The 15,675-nt window shown below is 38.7% G+C and overlaps 1 protein-coding gene across 5 annotated transcripts in view; it reads right to left on the bottom strand.

The window, feature by feature from the left end:
• bnc2 (basonuclin 2) overlaps window positions 1-15,675 on the bottom strand; it is a 230,218-nt gene that overhangs the window by 137,770 nt on the left and 76,773 nt on the right. For 2 of the 5 annotated variants that reach the window (XM_051896201.1, XM_051896164.1), the window contains exon 2: window positions 11,094-11,339. The exons of 1 other annotated variant lie outside the window; for it this stretch is intronic. In XM_051896201.1, coding sequence (XP_051752161.1) covers window positions 11,094-11,339 — 246 coding nt within the window. Of the gene's footprint in view, window positions 1-11,093; window positions 11,340-12,212; window positions 13,089-15,675 lie in introns of those variants that run through there. 2 more of the 5 variants (XM_051896184.1, XM_051896173.1) reach the window with 2 other exon arrangements.

Below are 15,675 nucleotides of genomic sequence, written 5' to 3'. Positions count from 1 at the left end.
TTTTTGAGAAATCAAATGAAATGATACACAACACAAATGAAAACACACCCTTTGTGTCACAGAATTCCTTTACTTCTCAAGTCATTTGTCTAGACTTAGGGACAAGTCAGCAAAGTTGTACCCCAGACAGAGAGAAAGATAGAAAGAGTCCATCCTCAATCCTCCCTACTGCCCGTGAGGTGATTACACTCGTCTTTTCCCCAAAGTAAACCGCCCATTCTTATCGCTGCAGTACAGTTAATCCTGCCTCTCTGTCCCTCAGGGGTGTCAGAGAGGTGGGGAGGGGAAATGCTGGAAGGAGAACACATTTGCCACTTGTCTATGACACATAATACCCGAGGTCCTTCAGGCAATCAACTTTTACCTCGCATGTATTTGCTCATCTGAAGACCCCTGCCAGCTCAACTGCTAGTAAAAGGGGGAGGGCGGGGGGAGGGGTCACAGGAGAGACAACCTAAATTAACACTTGACATTCAATACGGTCAGGGCCTTAATTGGCCAGAGCCTTCCTTAGAAAGCAATTTTCTATTCCCCAAACTACCTCAGGAGTGTCGTGCATGAAATGAGGTTGAGGGGGAGTATGTATGCATCTGTGTGCACACACATTCATGGCACAATGGACACAGCGTGTTTGGTGGCCTGATGGTCCCTTCCTCACTCTAATGAGAGAAGATCAAATATTGGTATGCGATCTAAGTTGAACTGGGTCGGGAGCTACCACCCCCTCTGACAAACTCACACACACACACACACACACAGCTCCCATGCTTGCTTTTTTATTCTTTGTGAGTTATGACAATTGTCTGGTGACCACAAAATGCCAGAAGCAACCTCTGGGCACTTTATTTTATGTGCTCACTCTTCTCTAAACAACACACACATGCACACACCCGCACGAACACAGACAGACGTGCATAGTGTCTTTTCAGCCCTCACTTCACAGAGGATACCGTTACCGGTGATGCTATTAATGCTTTCAACCTGAAAGGAATTACCCTTCCTTTAGCTGATCAGACAGCATTTTAAACTTTTAAATGCATCCTCTATCTGTAATCCCCTCTTTGCCATGGGTATTATCAATTGACTTTAAGACCAGATAATGTTCTTCTCCCACACATATGCTCCTGGAAATAGAGTTTCACTTCACATGATTATAATCCCCACTCCTTGAATCGTGTAATATTTGTTGAATGGGTGAAAATCAATAGTGCTGAAATAACAGAAGGCTTGCCTACTGCTAACTGCCCATGTACATCTCACGCAATGTGAGACGGATTTATCAGCATGGGTCGATGCGATGCGAAGCGCATCCCACTCCCTAAGCAATTTGGGATTCACATGCTAGACTATCCTAATATATCACATATTTAAATTTTCTTTTTGATTTCACTGGTCACTTGCAAAAACAGCCCAAGTCCTCTTTTGCGCTTGAAAACGGCATTATGAGCATCTCCACTCTGCTACAGTCAGAAGCTCATGATAAGGACAGGGAACTCTGACCCCTTTGGTTGCCTAGATACACTGGCCACTTCATTTGGAGTCTATCACAAGAGCAAATGAGTTTGTTTGAGCTTTAATTGACACCATGGATTGGAGAGAAGGAAGAGCAGTACCGCTCAATATATGACAATAAACCCACAGTAAATCACATCTGCTGTGCATCTGGGAACATGCTCTGTGACATTTTGTGCATTTTATGGCATTTGATTATATAACAAAAACACTTTTATATGCTCGAAAAAAAAAAAAAATTTCAGCTTCTGAATTTCTCATAAAATGTAACCCTTATAATTCTCAATGACAAATATTTTTCATCCCTGGTTTGGATGATTTTTAAAATGCTCATAAAAATCATGCAATTGCTACACATGTGTTCTACTACTAAATAACCAAATAAATGAAATAAACTAATTTGGCAGACATGAGAGAATTATGTGGAATACATGCATTTGTAAACTTTCTAACGAAGAGTGTGTGTGCGGGGTGGAGTGGTGCTGAGATATGCCTCATGAATGTCCAGCCTGTGTGTTTCCACGATGTGAGCAGCATCAGTTCCAAAGCAAAGCAAAAAAAATAAATAAATAAATAAAAAATAAAAATCTTTTCCCTCAAGCCTAGAGCTACAACACACACTCACACACAAGATTTTGATATAAAATACGCCTCCGGTTGATTGCAGTTGTGGTTGATGACAGCACAAGCCCGCGTATAAACAATCACACACACACACTTGCACGTCAACCTTTTGTACAAATGCTAGTCATAATTTATTGGGTTAAATGCAGAAAACACACATAAAACGAAGGCATTGCACAGTTAATCTAACTTTTGAAATATTTTATGCATGCAGGAAAAGATCAAACAAATGTATGCATGCTCAGTAAATCTCTTTTGATCTTATTTCTATAAACTATAAATCATATACCTCAGACTGTGTTTGCATTGTACATTAAAAAAAAAGATTATTCTTCTTGAAAATCAAATGGGTGGAATTTTTAAGTGTCATTTTCACATATTTTTAAGCTGCACAAGATCAATCAAACTGTTCTATATAAAGTAAAATTAAAATGAATTATTAAATGAAAATAATTTATTGCATAAATGGATTAATTGAATAGTTGTATGATTTGTTTCTTTCAAAAACATTATCATTGTCACTCCATGGAAATTATTTCAAACTAAATTCTTTTTTTTTTTTTTTCTCTTTTTTTTTTAGAAATTTATTTTACACCTGGCATTAGTCTTTAGGAACTTATATCCGAGAATACACAAAATTTTTTCAATCCAACAGCTAGAAAAGCATTTCTTCTTTGCATCAGTATTGCCATTTTTATATGACTTGGACTGAGTGCTTCACTTCCCCATGCTCAACAACACCAGTGTAGTGTCACTAATGAGGAAAACCACTGTGAGCAACTGAAATTACTGTCATTATCTGTGGACATATGTAACTATAACAGTAATAATGGTGGAAGGTAGTAATAATAATAATAATAATGGTAAATCAGCCACAACATTAGATAAAATTATGGTGACACAGTCAAACCACACAGCAAAATTGAAAATGAGAGACTCTTTCCTGCAAAAGGGGAGTGTGATTTTCTTGTCTGTGTTTTGTTGATGGGAGAAATTGCCCTCTTAGCTGTTTAAGATGAGGTAGACTAACAGCTTAAAAATAGCGGCTTCTGAATGTGCCAGTGGCATTGGCAACAATCCAGCAAAGAAGAAGAAGAAGAAGAAAAAAAAGAAAAGAAAACAGGAAGCAAAGAAACAGAAGTCATGCCCTCATTTCATGGCCCATGTTCCCATTACTTTGTCATCAATATGCAGAATTTTTCCAAATATTGTATCCATACCTATTGCTCATTGTCCAAAAACAGTAACATTCTTTGTGTATGGTTTGTGTCTTTGGAAGTTGCAGTTAAGTTTCCTAAAATTTTGCCTGCATAATATCAGAGGTTATTTTAGGTGCAGAAAAAAAATATGTGAACCCTTTAAATTTATCTGGATTTCTGCATAAATTTGTTAAAATGATTTTCATATCTTTAAACACACCGTCTTAACAATTTCTGTACAGGCAGGAAATGAGTATTTGCGACAATCAATCACTGGGGGTGCTGATATTTGATTGGTTTTACATCACCACAAGGCTCTCACACCTGTTAAATGTGTTAAAAGTGATAATAAAATCATGTGAGAGCCTGAAGAGCATAATTTTTCAGGATCTCAGGTGTTGAAAGTTGAAATGTGAGACTGACTGCAGCATCCCAGAGTTAAAGTTGAAGCCCAGTGTTAAAGTGAAAACGCTCAGCAGGCTTTGGGGTCTGACTGTCTGATTTGAATGACCTTTACGGAAGGGCAGGTGTTTTCTGAAATGGACGTGGCATAACTCCGCACCAGTGAAGGTCTCAGAGGACTTGATAACTGACTCCAGTGATTCTAACTGACTCTTGTTAGAGCAAATCATAATGGAACCTCTTACCGGCATTCCGGGACTAAGGCTTTCAGGCACAGACTGCAGCGGCAGTACTAAGGTTAGAAGGAAATCTGAAAATTGTCTCTGTTGATCTGATGTTTTTTTTTTTGTTTTGTTTTTGTTTTTTGTTTTTGTTTTTTATGCTGTACTGAAAATTACAGTATGTGCAGTAAAATCAAGAACAAGCTTAATCTCTGTATATGGATGCCAATTTTTGATTTATGTAATAAATTGCATAAACAGGTCTTTATATCATTTAACGTAAGATGACTAAAAATCGCATAATCTTTTTATCAGTTTCAATGTATTCATAAAATGTATAAAAAAAACTGCTGTACAGGACATCCCCCCAATCCAAAAAAAGAAAAGAAAAATTTTCACTCTCACCATATTCTTTCTTTGTTTTGAAGCGTGTGGTCTCCGCCTCTATGTTCAAAACGCAGCCATCTTTCAACTCCTAAACTAGGTTATGATACCTCTCCACTTTCTTAAATAATTTAGGAACTGAGATCAAGTCTTAACACTTATGAACTTTTATGCATATTCTTTATTGTACCAAGAAAAAGATTCTTAAATTCTTAGAAATTTGCCACAGGTCTTCATGTGTTCTGTTAAATAGGTATGTAAAAAAAAAATCTACAGTTACATTTTATTTACATATTCACAACAAATGTAACTGCAATTTTGTGTAACATGAGCTATTTTCTCTTTTTGTAGAGTATTTAAAAGCATGAATAAATAAAATGTTTATGCAAATTTCTGAGAGGCTCACTTTATATTTACACGGAGGTAGTACGTGTCTCATATCTGGGAACACTGTCCCTCAGGTCTCGCCTATCAGATCTCTCTGTCTCTATCTGAGGTCTGAGAGGCCTCTCTCTCTTTCTCTCAGATCTCTGAGGTCTGAAGGGCAGCTGGTGCATTCTGATTGTGTCAGGCGCTCGGGGAACTAACAAGACGCAGAATGATGGTAATGTCCCCTCATTACCGCCACGCCGGGGGTGGTGACATCCTGACTCTAAGACTATTGAAACAGCAGTTTCCCTTTTAACCAGGACTTCCCTTCTGTTCAGAAAAAAAAAAAAGGGGGAGGGGGGAAAATTCCAGGTCTAAAAAATAGAAAAACTTTTCAGAGCATTTACTAGCTTGACAAGGACCAAACATACACTGTAAAAAAATATTTTCATGATTTGTTATCACATTTTTTCTTTTGTCAAATCAACTTAAATAATTAATGTGGTTCAGATAACATAATATTTTGAGTTTCTGTTGATTAAATCAATCGCCTTCATTGTATTAACTCACTTTTTTAATTTCAATGACCTCAAAATTTTAAGGCAACCAGATAATTTACTTTTTTAAGTTAAACCAATTATTCTTTTTTACAGTGTACACTGAACAAAATGGAAGCATGTAAATTAACTGGTTAATTATTTTTGGTCATACAACTGGTCAAAAATATTATTTAATACCGCAGAACATTAACTTATAATTATGTGTTAAATCAGTTAGTTAACAATTGCAGGTTAACCGTTTTTATAGTGTACTATAACATAAAAGAAACTATTATAAACTTATAAATTAACTTTATAAAATGAAGCAAATATAGATGTCTGCTTCATTACAGTCCCTCAGTTGAGGTTAACAAGTTGTTTTACATTCACTGCTTCACATATGAATTATGCTTACGTAAAAGAAGAAATCAGTGCAAAATGTTGTCACTATTTTAAATTATTATGAATTCTTGTGATTCAAGTATTCACTAGTTTTTGACCTAATAGTTTCAAGTGTCTTATTGTAAAGTCAACAGTTTAATCTGCATTTACCCACGGGAAAGCATGGCTACCTTTCAACGCTCATCGCCCTGATAAGAGCAGAGCAGATGGTCTCACATTTTTATCGTGTCTATGTCCATGGCATTGACCCTGTCGGGGTGTCGCCACGGAGAGTGCAACATCACCTCTTTTCTCCTGCGCAATGCTGGAGACAGTATTGCTCCGTTTTCTGACACTCCAGAAATATATTCCAGAATGAACATGTGAGTGGCCGTGTCGCCCCTGAGGACAGACAGAGAGCAGAGAAGAGGCACTGCACGAGCATGTGAGTGATGTGCCCAGTGTCAGCTATTGATCATAGCCCAAGGAACACACAGATCTCAAACACCTACTCATATCCACTCATCGCTCCAGAGAATAAAGGAAAGATAGCAACCAAATCTTTAGTGAGGCTGAATGAAAATCTTAACTGGATCGATTTGTGTGCTTTTCAGTGTGGGACCTTGGGGGTGGGGGGTGGTGGTGGGGGGGGGGTGCTTGTCCCTGTTGTGAAGTGCTGATGAATCTGCCTCCAAACTGGCTGCAAGCCAGTATCACAGAAGAGTGAATTTCTCTACTCACCAGGGACCATTTCCCCTTCCCCAAAAACAACCCGCTTATGAACCACACTTTCACTCGCTCCCTCTCTTCATCTTGCACTTCCTCTCTTTGCTTTTAAATATTAAAGATTAACAAAAATGTAAAAATATTAATAAATAAAAAAATAAAAAAATTTGAGGATAAATACATTTTAAAAGAACTAAAATTTGGGTTTTAAGCTGGTATAATATCTAAATTTAAGAAAAATATCTTTACTGCGAAGAATGTTGAAAACAATAACAGGGTGTAGTGATATTTCTCATGAGCATTTTAGTTTAATATTTTAACAATGCTTTGTAAACAGTGAAATTTAGGGAATTAAATCATGAATATTAAAACTAATTTAACACAGAAACCGCTACAAACAACATGTTTATTAAAAGCCATAACTGTAGCATATTGATTAATACACTAATTATGTAATCACTTAGATGGAATGAGAAATACTGAATAGCTTTTTCCAGGGTAAAAAAAAAACATAATAGTTCCAACAAATCGCATTGACAGTAGGGATGTAGGCAGAGGTGTAGGCAGCAAAATAACTGGCAAGTATCGCTTATATACGGACATGACAAACACACATTCACACACACTCCAAAAGTACAGAACTCTCATATCCAGTCGCCAAACATCTCTCGGCCTTTTCTCTCTCATCTACTCATCACCTCTACATGCACCTTTTTGTAACTCTTGACTTCCACAATAAAACAAGCCAGCAAGCACTCTCGCTTTACAACAAAAACAGAGAAAAAGTTTACCACTCTGTCTCTGATCCTCTCCCCACCCTCTCTGCTTCCTCCACATTCCAGTTTCTCCTTGAAAATATTAAGAGGCTGTCTGTCGGGGAAAGCGAGAGGAATTAGGAAAGAAAGCATCCCTGAGCCAGGTGAGATTACTCCCTTCAACTGAGTCCATTACTTAACAGGGTCAGTAGTTAGAGGAGCCAGATCCGTTCAGCACAAAGACCCCTGAACCAGCAGCCTCTCTTCTGTACAGTGGCGCTCTCAGTGAGCTGACTCCACAGATGGTCTTTCAAATTAAACTCCCCCCTTTAGTTGCTGTTTTACACAGTACAACCCTCTATTTATTTATTTTCCAGCATGTTGTATATGTTCAACTTGCCTTGGTTTTGACAATGACCCTGCAACAGGCACCTTCCTGTCACCAAAGGTTGAAACAGTCACGCTTCCTGTGACTGCTCCATCTTAGTCAGCACTAGCTGCACCGATCATGTTGGCACTGCCCTGGGCTCTGCTCTATCTGCCGAGAAAAGATGGTGGGTGTCTCCCTAACCACATATCCTTTTTCACTCTCCTCTCCTCTCCTCCACTCCACCCTTCTCTTTCTCTCAACCAAGGCCAGCCAAGAGTCGTTTCATCTCGCACCCACACACACATGCAGCACAGAGAGGGAAAAAAGGAAAACAGACACTTCACCATAATCACATGTACACACGCTCCTGTACACACACGCACGCATACACCTGATTCAAAAAAAAAAAAGAAAGAAAGAAAGAAAGAAAGAAAGAAAGAAAGAAAGAAAGAAAGAAAGAAAGATGCACGGATATGCCACAAATATAGCTACATGATCAGTACAGAAGACCGCAAAATGAACTGAAAAAAAAGAACTAAGAAAAATTTCATAAATGTCGTTCCAAAGTTTGAAAGGGGTCTCTTTTTATTCGTTTATTTATTACATTACAGAAGATAATTAATAAATGAATAAATAAATAAGAGCCACCATAAACCGCATAAAACTAATTATTGTTGTAGGATGTTTTCCTGTGTTCAGTTTTCAGATCTCAAAATACATGAGAACGCACCATATAAACGTTCTCTAACATTTACAGTAGCTAATATATAAAATGAAAGCAGCTGTATAATCGGACGAATCAAACACAATCGGGCTTCTTTTTTTTAAAAGGCTTTTTTTCCTTTAATATGTTTCTAATTATTTTCACTATAAGTCTCTGTTTAACAGTCATGTCGCACCCGCAACCGGTAGATTTTTAGTTTTTACATCTTGCAGTCAAGGTCTAAAAATTTCAAAATTTAATATTCACTATTTAAGATTAAAGAAATTATACAATTACAGTAGGCCTATGTTACGTTTTGGTGTGGCGATTCAATTAATTTGCAAATAAGACTGTCGTTTTCAGCAAATCGTTTTGCGGAAAATCTGTCATTTTCAGCGTCATTCGTTTTCAAATTATTATTAGTATTATTAGTATTAGTATTATTAAACAACAGAACATCAATAACAAAAATATGTTATTTGTCGTTGCAGTTGTATTTAATCGAAAATGTCTCAAAGGTTTTTATGCAAAATCATCTACAATATAAAATAATTTTACATTTATATTTATAAAAAAAAAAAAAAAGGCATTCATGGAATGTACATCGGGGAAAATAACAAGTGGTTCAAGTAGAGAGGATGCTGAGAAGCCTCAGAGAGAGTGATGAAGTTCGCCTGCACCACAGCATCTCAGAGCTTTCACCGGAGATCTGATCAGATTCAGCACCTGAAAAGGGTTGACGATGTGAACTGATCACAGCCTTGTTTCAGCACCGCGTGTCAAAAGAATCACATCAAATCAAAAGCGTTTAAGTGCTCGTTCATAGTGCAGCCGATTAGTCGAGATTGAGCAATTAGAACCCATTAATAACCAATCCCACATTAACAAATAGGCAACTGCATAAAATAAACCCTAGCACGGGCATCCAGAATATTTGCTCATGTGGGTTTGATATTAATATTGACCATTGCACGTGGTCAGCAGTGTCAGTATCATTTGTGGAAATGCACAGGTGTAGGCTACCTTTAATTAAAAAAAAAAAAAAAAAAAAAAAAAAAATCGGATCGGATATTAATTGATGATTAAGATGTCGTGATCTACTTGTTAACAGTAGCCTACAGATAAAGCTTAAATTAATTTAGGACGCAGAAATTTAGGTTAAATTACACGCTCGAAAAAGCTTGCAGCCGCTCTTTGGAAAATATATTTGAAAAAAATATATATATACACACATACACACATATATATACACATTTGGAAAAATACATATTTGGGAGGGAAAAAAAAAAAAACTTATTTCATGCGCATTGCATTTTAAAAGAAAGAACATAAAAAAATATCAGTGGCTAACTAGTGTCTTGCCATCTGTGAGAGCCGCGTCCTATTTTATGAACAGGAGTAGGATATTATTTTTTGACATTTCTCTATAATCTTTCTTTGAGAATCATAACTCAAAAAGAATTGAATCCACAACATTTACATTATGATATTTGTTTAAGCAGCACAACTGCATCTGAAGCTGAGACAATGTTGTTCTGACAAAATAACTGATAGCAGCCAGATTACACAGTCATTAATGTTCATTACACACGACACTCTCTTAATAAAATAATTATATCCAACGATTATTGAATTATTTAAAGTCGAATTCAAACAAACTGCATTTGACTTATGTCACTCATATTGTATGTCAAAGATAAACTGTTTAAACACTCTAACACACGTTTTTAAGAAACGTTCAAAGGCGCGTCATTACAAGAATTCAAAACACTTAATTTGGAGAATTTTACATAGTTGCTAAAAGCGTAAAGTCCATTCAGAATGTCCTTTAACTTGTCAAGAACCCTTTCATGCTCATAGTGTTTTCGTGAAGGATTGAAGCACAGGATTGATTCCACCTGCGCCGGAGCCCCGATGCGCGGAACAGCGCAGCGCGCGCCTGATCAGTACCATTCCAATCTTTATTCTCACTCAGATTTTACATTTCTAAGTCAACTAGAACCGCGCAGAGTAAAACCTTTCGATATTAAATCACATATAATTATTTAGAGAAATATATAGTTTAAACTAAACGAAAAAAAAAAATAAAATAATGTAAAATAAATACAAGCTGGTTATTCATATTTTATTTACGGTGTTCATTTTTTAACCGATACGCATCTCAGTTTTGCAAATAAAGAGAGCTGATCGAGTAAGAAAAAAAGTTCGTGAGGAATCTGGAAAGAAATGTGGATGGACCCTCATTGTTGGCCAAAGGGAGTCCAGGGGCCTGCACTCGTATCAGCGTGTGCATGGCACAGAGAAACCAGCCCTGATGATTAATGTTCTTCTCACCATCTCTCCCTTCACAGACCCCGATCCCCCTCCCATAAACATTCTGTCCTGATAAAAGCATTCAGCACAGGAACTTTACAACAACTACACACAATGTTATAGAGCTGTAGATATTAGGGAATCTGATGTACTTTTACAAGTTGATGTTGTTAAGAACTCCAGAAACAAACAGATGAAGTCAATTAGATGTGTGCCACAGACTGATCTAAAAAGGGTCACAAAAACAAAACCTCCCAGTCCAGACTGACCGGACGCATGTTCACTAATGCAATTAATAATCCTCGTTTCTCTTCAACACTCAGAAACTTTAAAACAAAGGCTGCAATTTGTGACAACAGGCATTAGCCATTAAACCACTAAACCAAGAAGTGAAGCAAAACATAGTTTAAACAGTAGCGAAACGTTAAAATCACTGACACCAACCGAAACATTTTTTTTTTTTTTACACATTCACATACGCAAAATAAAAAAAAAATGAAAATCATGCTTACGCTCAAACACACACTTTAACAGCTGCACAGAGATGAAGCAGACACAGTGACACACTGAGCGAGAGGGACAGCATCCCACTGACCTGCTGGGACATTCTGAAAAGGAGGTTGCTGTCAGTGCTCTGCTGTGTCCATGTCCCCATGAAGCCCGGCTCGGCGCTGGCCGGTCTGGTGCTGAACTGCATGGAGCTTTCTCCTTCTCCTCCTCCTCCCCCTGCACCGCTGCTGCTGCTCCTGCTGCTGGCTCTGGCCGTGGACTCGCGTGCCCTCTCTCGATCTTGTTCTCTCCACACCACACCGCCTCTCACATCCAACTCTGTCTCCTCAGACTGCCGGCAGAGAAGAGGGGGAAGGGGGGTGGACGGGGAGCCGGAGAGAAAAGTACAAGAAGGTGGAGGTTCAAAGAGGCAAAGGGTGACTGCTCTGTTCTTTTTTCTCTTCTGTCCTATTCTTGCTCTCTTTTTTTTCTGTCTTTCTTACTTTCTTTCTTTCTTTTCGTTTTCTCTCTCTCTTTGCTATCTTCTCTTGAGAGAGGGGTGAAAGTGGAGGGTCTTGCCTGCCAGTAGCAGGAAGAGTGTGTTGAGTTAATTCAGGAGCAGGGCTGCACAATGCATATTTCCTCTGGGGCATGTGGTGGTAGAGGGCAGGATGAGCGGAGTGTCGGAGGTAAGGAGGGAGGAAGAGAGGGATGGGGGTGTGAATTGAAGTGAAGTGAAGGAAGGAGAGAAAAAAGGGGGGATGGCAGAAAAATGGAGGAGGAGATGGTGAAGGAGAGGAGTAGTTTTTTTTTTTTTTGTCTGCATCCCCCCCCCCACACACACACACACAGACACTTTTTTTTTTTTTTTTTTTTTTTTACGAAATGTCAGTCAAGCTGTGTATGGGCTGTCCTCCAAACATACACGGACATATACACATACATACATTCCAAACAGAAATCAATCGTCAAGCAAACTCAGTCACCCGTAACCTGCCCTTTGAACCCCTCCTCGTACACCTCTACATGCACAAAAACACCACTTATTTTTTTGCACTAATACACTTTCACTCCACGCTCTTGTAATCAACTATTTTATCACTGTAATAGTTCGCTTAAAAAGTTTCACTCAAAAAGAAAACAACCAAAATTACTTTAAAACTATTTCTCCAAGAGCAGAAGACAAATCGTCCCTCCCTTCTCCCCAAAAGGTGCCCTTTCTCACCAGCGTGTCCAGCGTGGTTTTCCTCCCAGCTGTGTGGAGATCAGGTGTTGGAGTGTGTCAGTTCCAAAGCAGCCCCTCCTCACTCTCTCTCTTTCTCCTTCCCTCTCTTTCTTTCTTCAGGCCCCTTCTCGCCTTCAGAGATGCCTGTCCTCTGTTTCCAGACTAACTCCAGCTAGCGCTGTGTCAGTGTGCATGTGCGTGCAGCCGTGAGTACATGTGTGTTGTTGTGAGGTAGAGCATGTGTGTGTCGGGCCGCAGCACGTCTGAGTTAACTGCTCCTCTCTTCTTGCTGGCACTCAATGACACGGCTCTCTCTCTCCTCCACTGATCTGCTTTCCCACTGAGAGGAGAGAGAGAGAGAGCAGGAGGGGAAAGGGTTGTCCCTGTCTTATTACCAGCTCTCCATGCCTGATGCTTCTTCACTCCAGACCTCAGTGGGATTGAGCCACTCTCTAATACATGCACTCACTCACACACACACACACACACACACAGAACTGGCCCATCCACACAACTATTCCAAGCAAATAATGCATTTGTCAATACAATTGGACAAGCTCCAACTTCTATAATAACCTTAATGCTAAACGAAAAGACGTTTCTGAGCCTTCCAATTGCACTTTATTTATTTTTCTTTATTTCATTTTTACTCTTAACAGCCAGTAAACACAGAGACAATGTGTAAAAATTCTTAAAAAAAAATATTAATAAATAAACAATTATTTCTAATATGCATTGTGTCTTCAGGTTTACTTTCACACTAGCTGGATTTAAAGCAGAATGTGTCACTAAAACAACACTAGAGCCAGGTATTTTAAGGTGGGCACACAACCATTTGATTTTATTACAAAGTCTGATTCCTTTGTCTGTTTTTCTCTCCCCTTGTATTAAACAGCTCTAGCTAATGGTTCTATGCAATCATTCCCCCCCCCCCCCCCACCCCCCACCCCCCCCCCCACCCCCCCACCCCACCCCAACTCCCCCTGTGAATGCGTGCACACACACACCGTCTTGTGGAGTAGTGCGGCAGAGCACATAATCATACATACTCTCCCACTCACAAACACACACACACACACACACACACACACATATACACACAGGGAAACCTCGAGTGGATGCTTTCAGATTTTAATTAAGAAAAAAATGAGGAAGAGGCTCCATTTTTGCCAAATTGGTCCCCGCAGCAGACAGTCTCACAAAGGTGGGGAAGAGAAAGAAAGCCCTAACATATGCACTTACAATAAGTGGCGGCATCTCTCTCTCACTGTACATGCCAAAACATTTTACATGAGAAATGTGTTGTGTAATGAAGCTATTTTTTGTTATTATTGCGTGTTTTTCCTCGTACTTTTTTCCTCCAGCACTTCTCCTCACGTCAGCTGTTAAAATTATAGTCTTTGACAATGCGAGTATGTCTGAAGAAGATGTCACCGTGATCTCCCTTCTATGAGACAGAAAGAAAGGGAATTAACTTTTCTCCCTTTTCGCTACATTAAATGGCTTCTCGTATATGTAGAAAGCCACTTGAAATTTTGTGGCAATTTGAAGGAGACAGCTGTTACTGTCCGTTAAAAGCCTCTGTACAGCACTAATGACAGCTCTGGCTAACCTTTACCTGAGTAATCTGCACAGCATTTTGTCTGATCAAATCTAGTGTCGTCTTCTTCTTCTTTTATTTGGATTGAATGAAAAAGGCAAGAGGAATGGTGGCAGCCGCAATGAGAACTTAATATGCCGTATTGTTTCTTTTCCTCACCCCCTCTCCCTTTCTCTCTCTCTCTCAAGCATAGAGTGCCTCCGCAGTAACCAAAGATGTAAAGACCGTACATCTTTACAAGCAAATTGACACTAATGAGAGATGCTTAGAGCCCATTGTCACACACTTGTCCCCTCCATTTCATCTGTTCTCTCAGACTTTTTCTTGCTCAGTTCTAAATTGCCTGAATTGTTGTTTCTGAAAACAGCACAGGCATTAATGTGTAGTAAGCATGCCTTTTAAAAAAACATTTAAAAAAAATTCAAATAAAATTCTACCATTTGTATCATCAGTAACTAAAAATCCCAATGAAATTTTTCTTTATTTAGTCTCTGTGGTCACATCTCCCATCTCAAATGCTCTTCCCCTCTTCAGTCCTCTTTCTCTCTTGAATGTGCTGGTCTCTTGATTTTTCAAGTGCTACCAAGTGTTTCAAGTCAAGCTGGCAGCTCAGCTTCTGACCTCCCTATTAATAGTTGTTATTTGTGAGAGGTTTGAGGGGACTCTGCCAATATCCCTTTGCCTTTTTGCTTGCCGTCCCCATCCTTTTCTTTCAGTTTGTCCTGTCCTCATTCTCTCTCTCGGGGGTAAGGGTGAGCTCAGATCCTGTCAGTGGCAGCAGCAGTAGCGGTAGTCAAGGAAAGCAGAGAGCCACAGTAATGGACTCCTTTATTAAAACTATTATTCTGCAAGACTTCAAATTCCCCCAAGACTAGGGCCATGTCGAAGCTGATATAATTAACTAGAGGCTCAGCTACGGATCAATTACCAGACAAGCAAGTGATAGCCAAATCAATGAAAGATCATCAGCCACATTATCTGTGTTGCAACTCATTAGAGTAAAAGAGAAGAGAGCATGCTGGGAGTCCTGGGGCTGTGGCACTGCGGCAGCACAGAGGGCATTGACTTTTTCTTAGTGACCCATGTCGGTTTTTGCTTCGAGGTCTGTGACAGTTTTACAGATGTCTTAAAAGGTGTCTTTATTTCTCATGGGTCCTCCATATGTTTTTTAAGCAAGTAAGAAGTGGTGAAGAGTGGACATAATGTTTGTTTGCAAATGACTTGACATTGATAATAAACTTTGCCTGCACTGAGGGAAAGCTGGTAAACAACAGAGAGGGGAAAAAATCGTTATCTGACAAGTGAATGGCAAAGTAAACCCTAATTAATTATTCATGAGGTGACATGATGATTTTGTTCCTGTAGAGGATGGTACAAGCAAACTCAAGGTCATGGGTTTAATACCTAGGGAATGAACTGATAAAATGTATACCTTGAATGCAAAGTCACTTCAGTGAAAACATTTATCAACTGCATAAATGTAAATGTAATGATTTTATTGGTGCTGTATTTTTTTTTTTTTTTTTTTAATGATTTAAATGATTTAGTTTTTTTTTTAATTTGATTTTAGATTTTTTTTCTTACATTCTCTGTTTTTAGGTGTGCAATGTATAATTTAATTCAAATTGATATCGATGTAATCTATGTTAGTTCCCATTCAGTCAGTCACGTTCAACGTACGTCTCCATTCCCTCCTTCAGGGAATAAGGGTTACCTTTGTAACCGAGACGTTACCTAATAATATTCTTATTTGATGTTCAGCTCAGGCATCAAAAAGTTATGTTTTTTTGTTGTTGTTGTTGTTTTTTCGGACAAAATACAGTGTTGCATTCTGTATTGTGTTCCAGTTTTTGGCCTGTTTTG

This window comes from Ctenopharyngodon idella, chromosome 1 (genome assembly GCF_019924925.1).
Source record: "Ctenopharyngodon idella isolate HZGC_01 chromosome 1, HZGC01, whole genome shotgun sequence".
Classification (NCBI taxonomy): Eukaryota; Metazoa; Chordata; class Actinopteri; order Cypriniformes; family Xenocyprididae; genus Ctenopharyngodon; species Ctenopharyngodon idella.
This window is presented reverse-complemented; position numbering and strand designations above follow the sequence as displayed.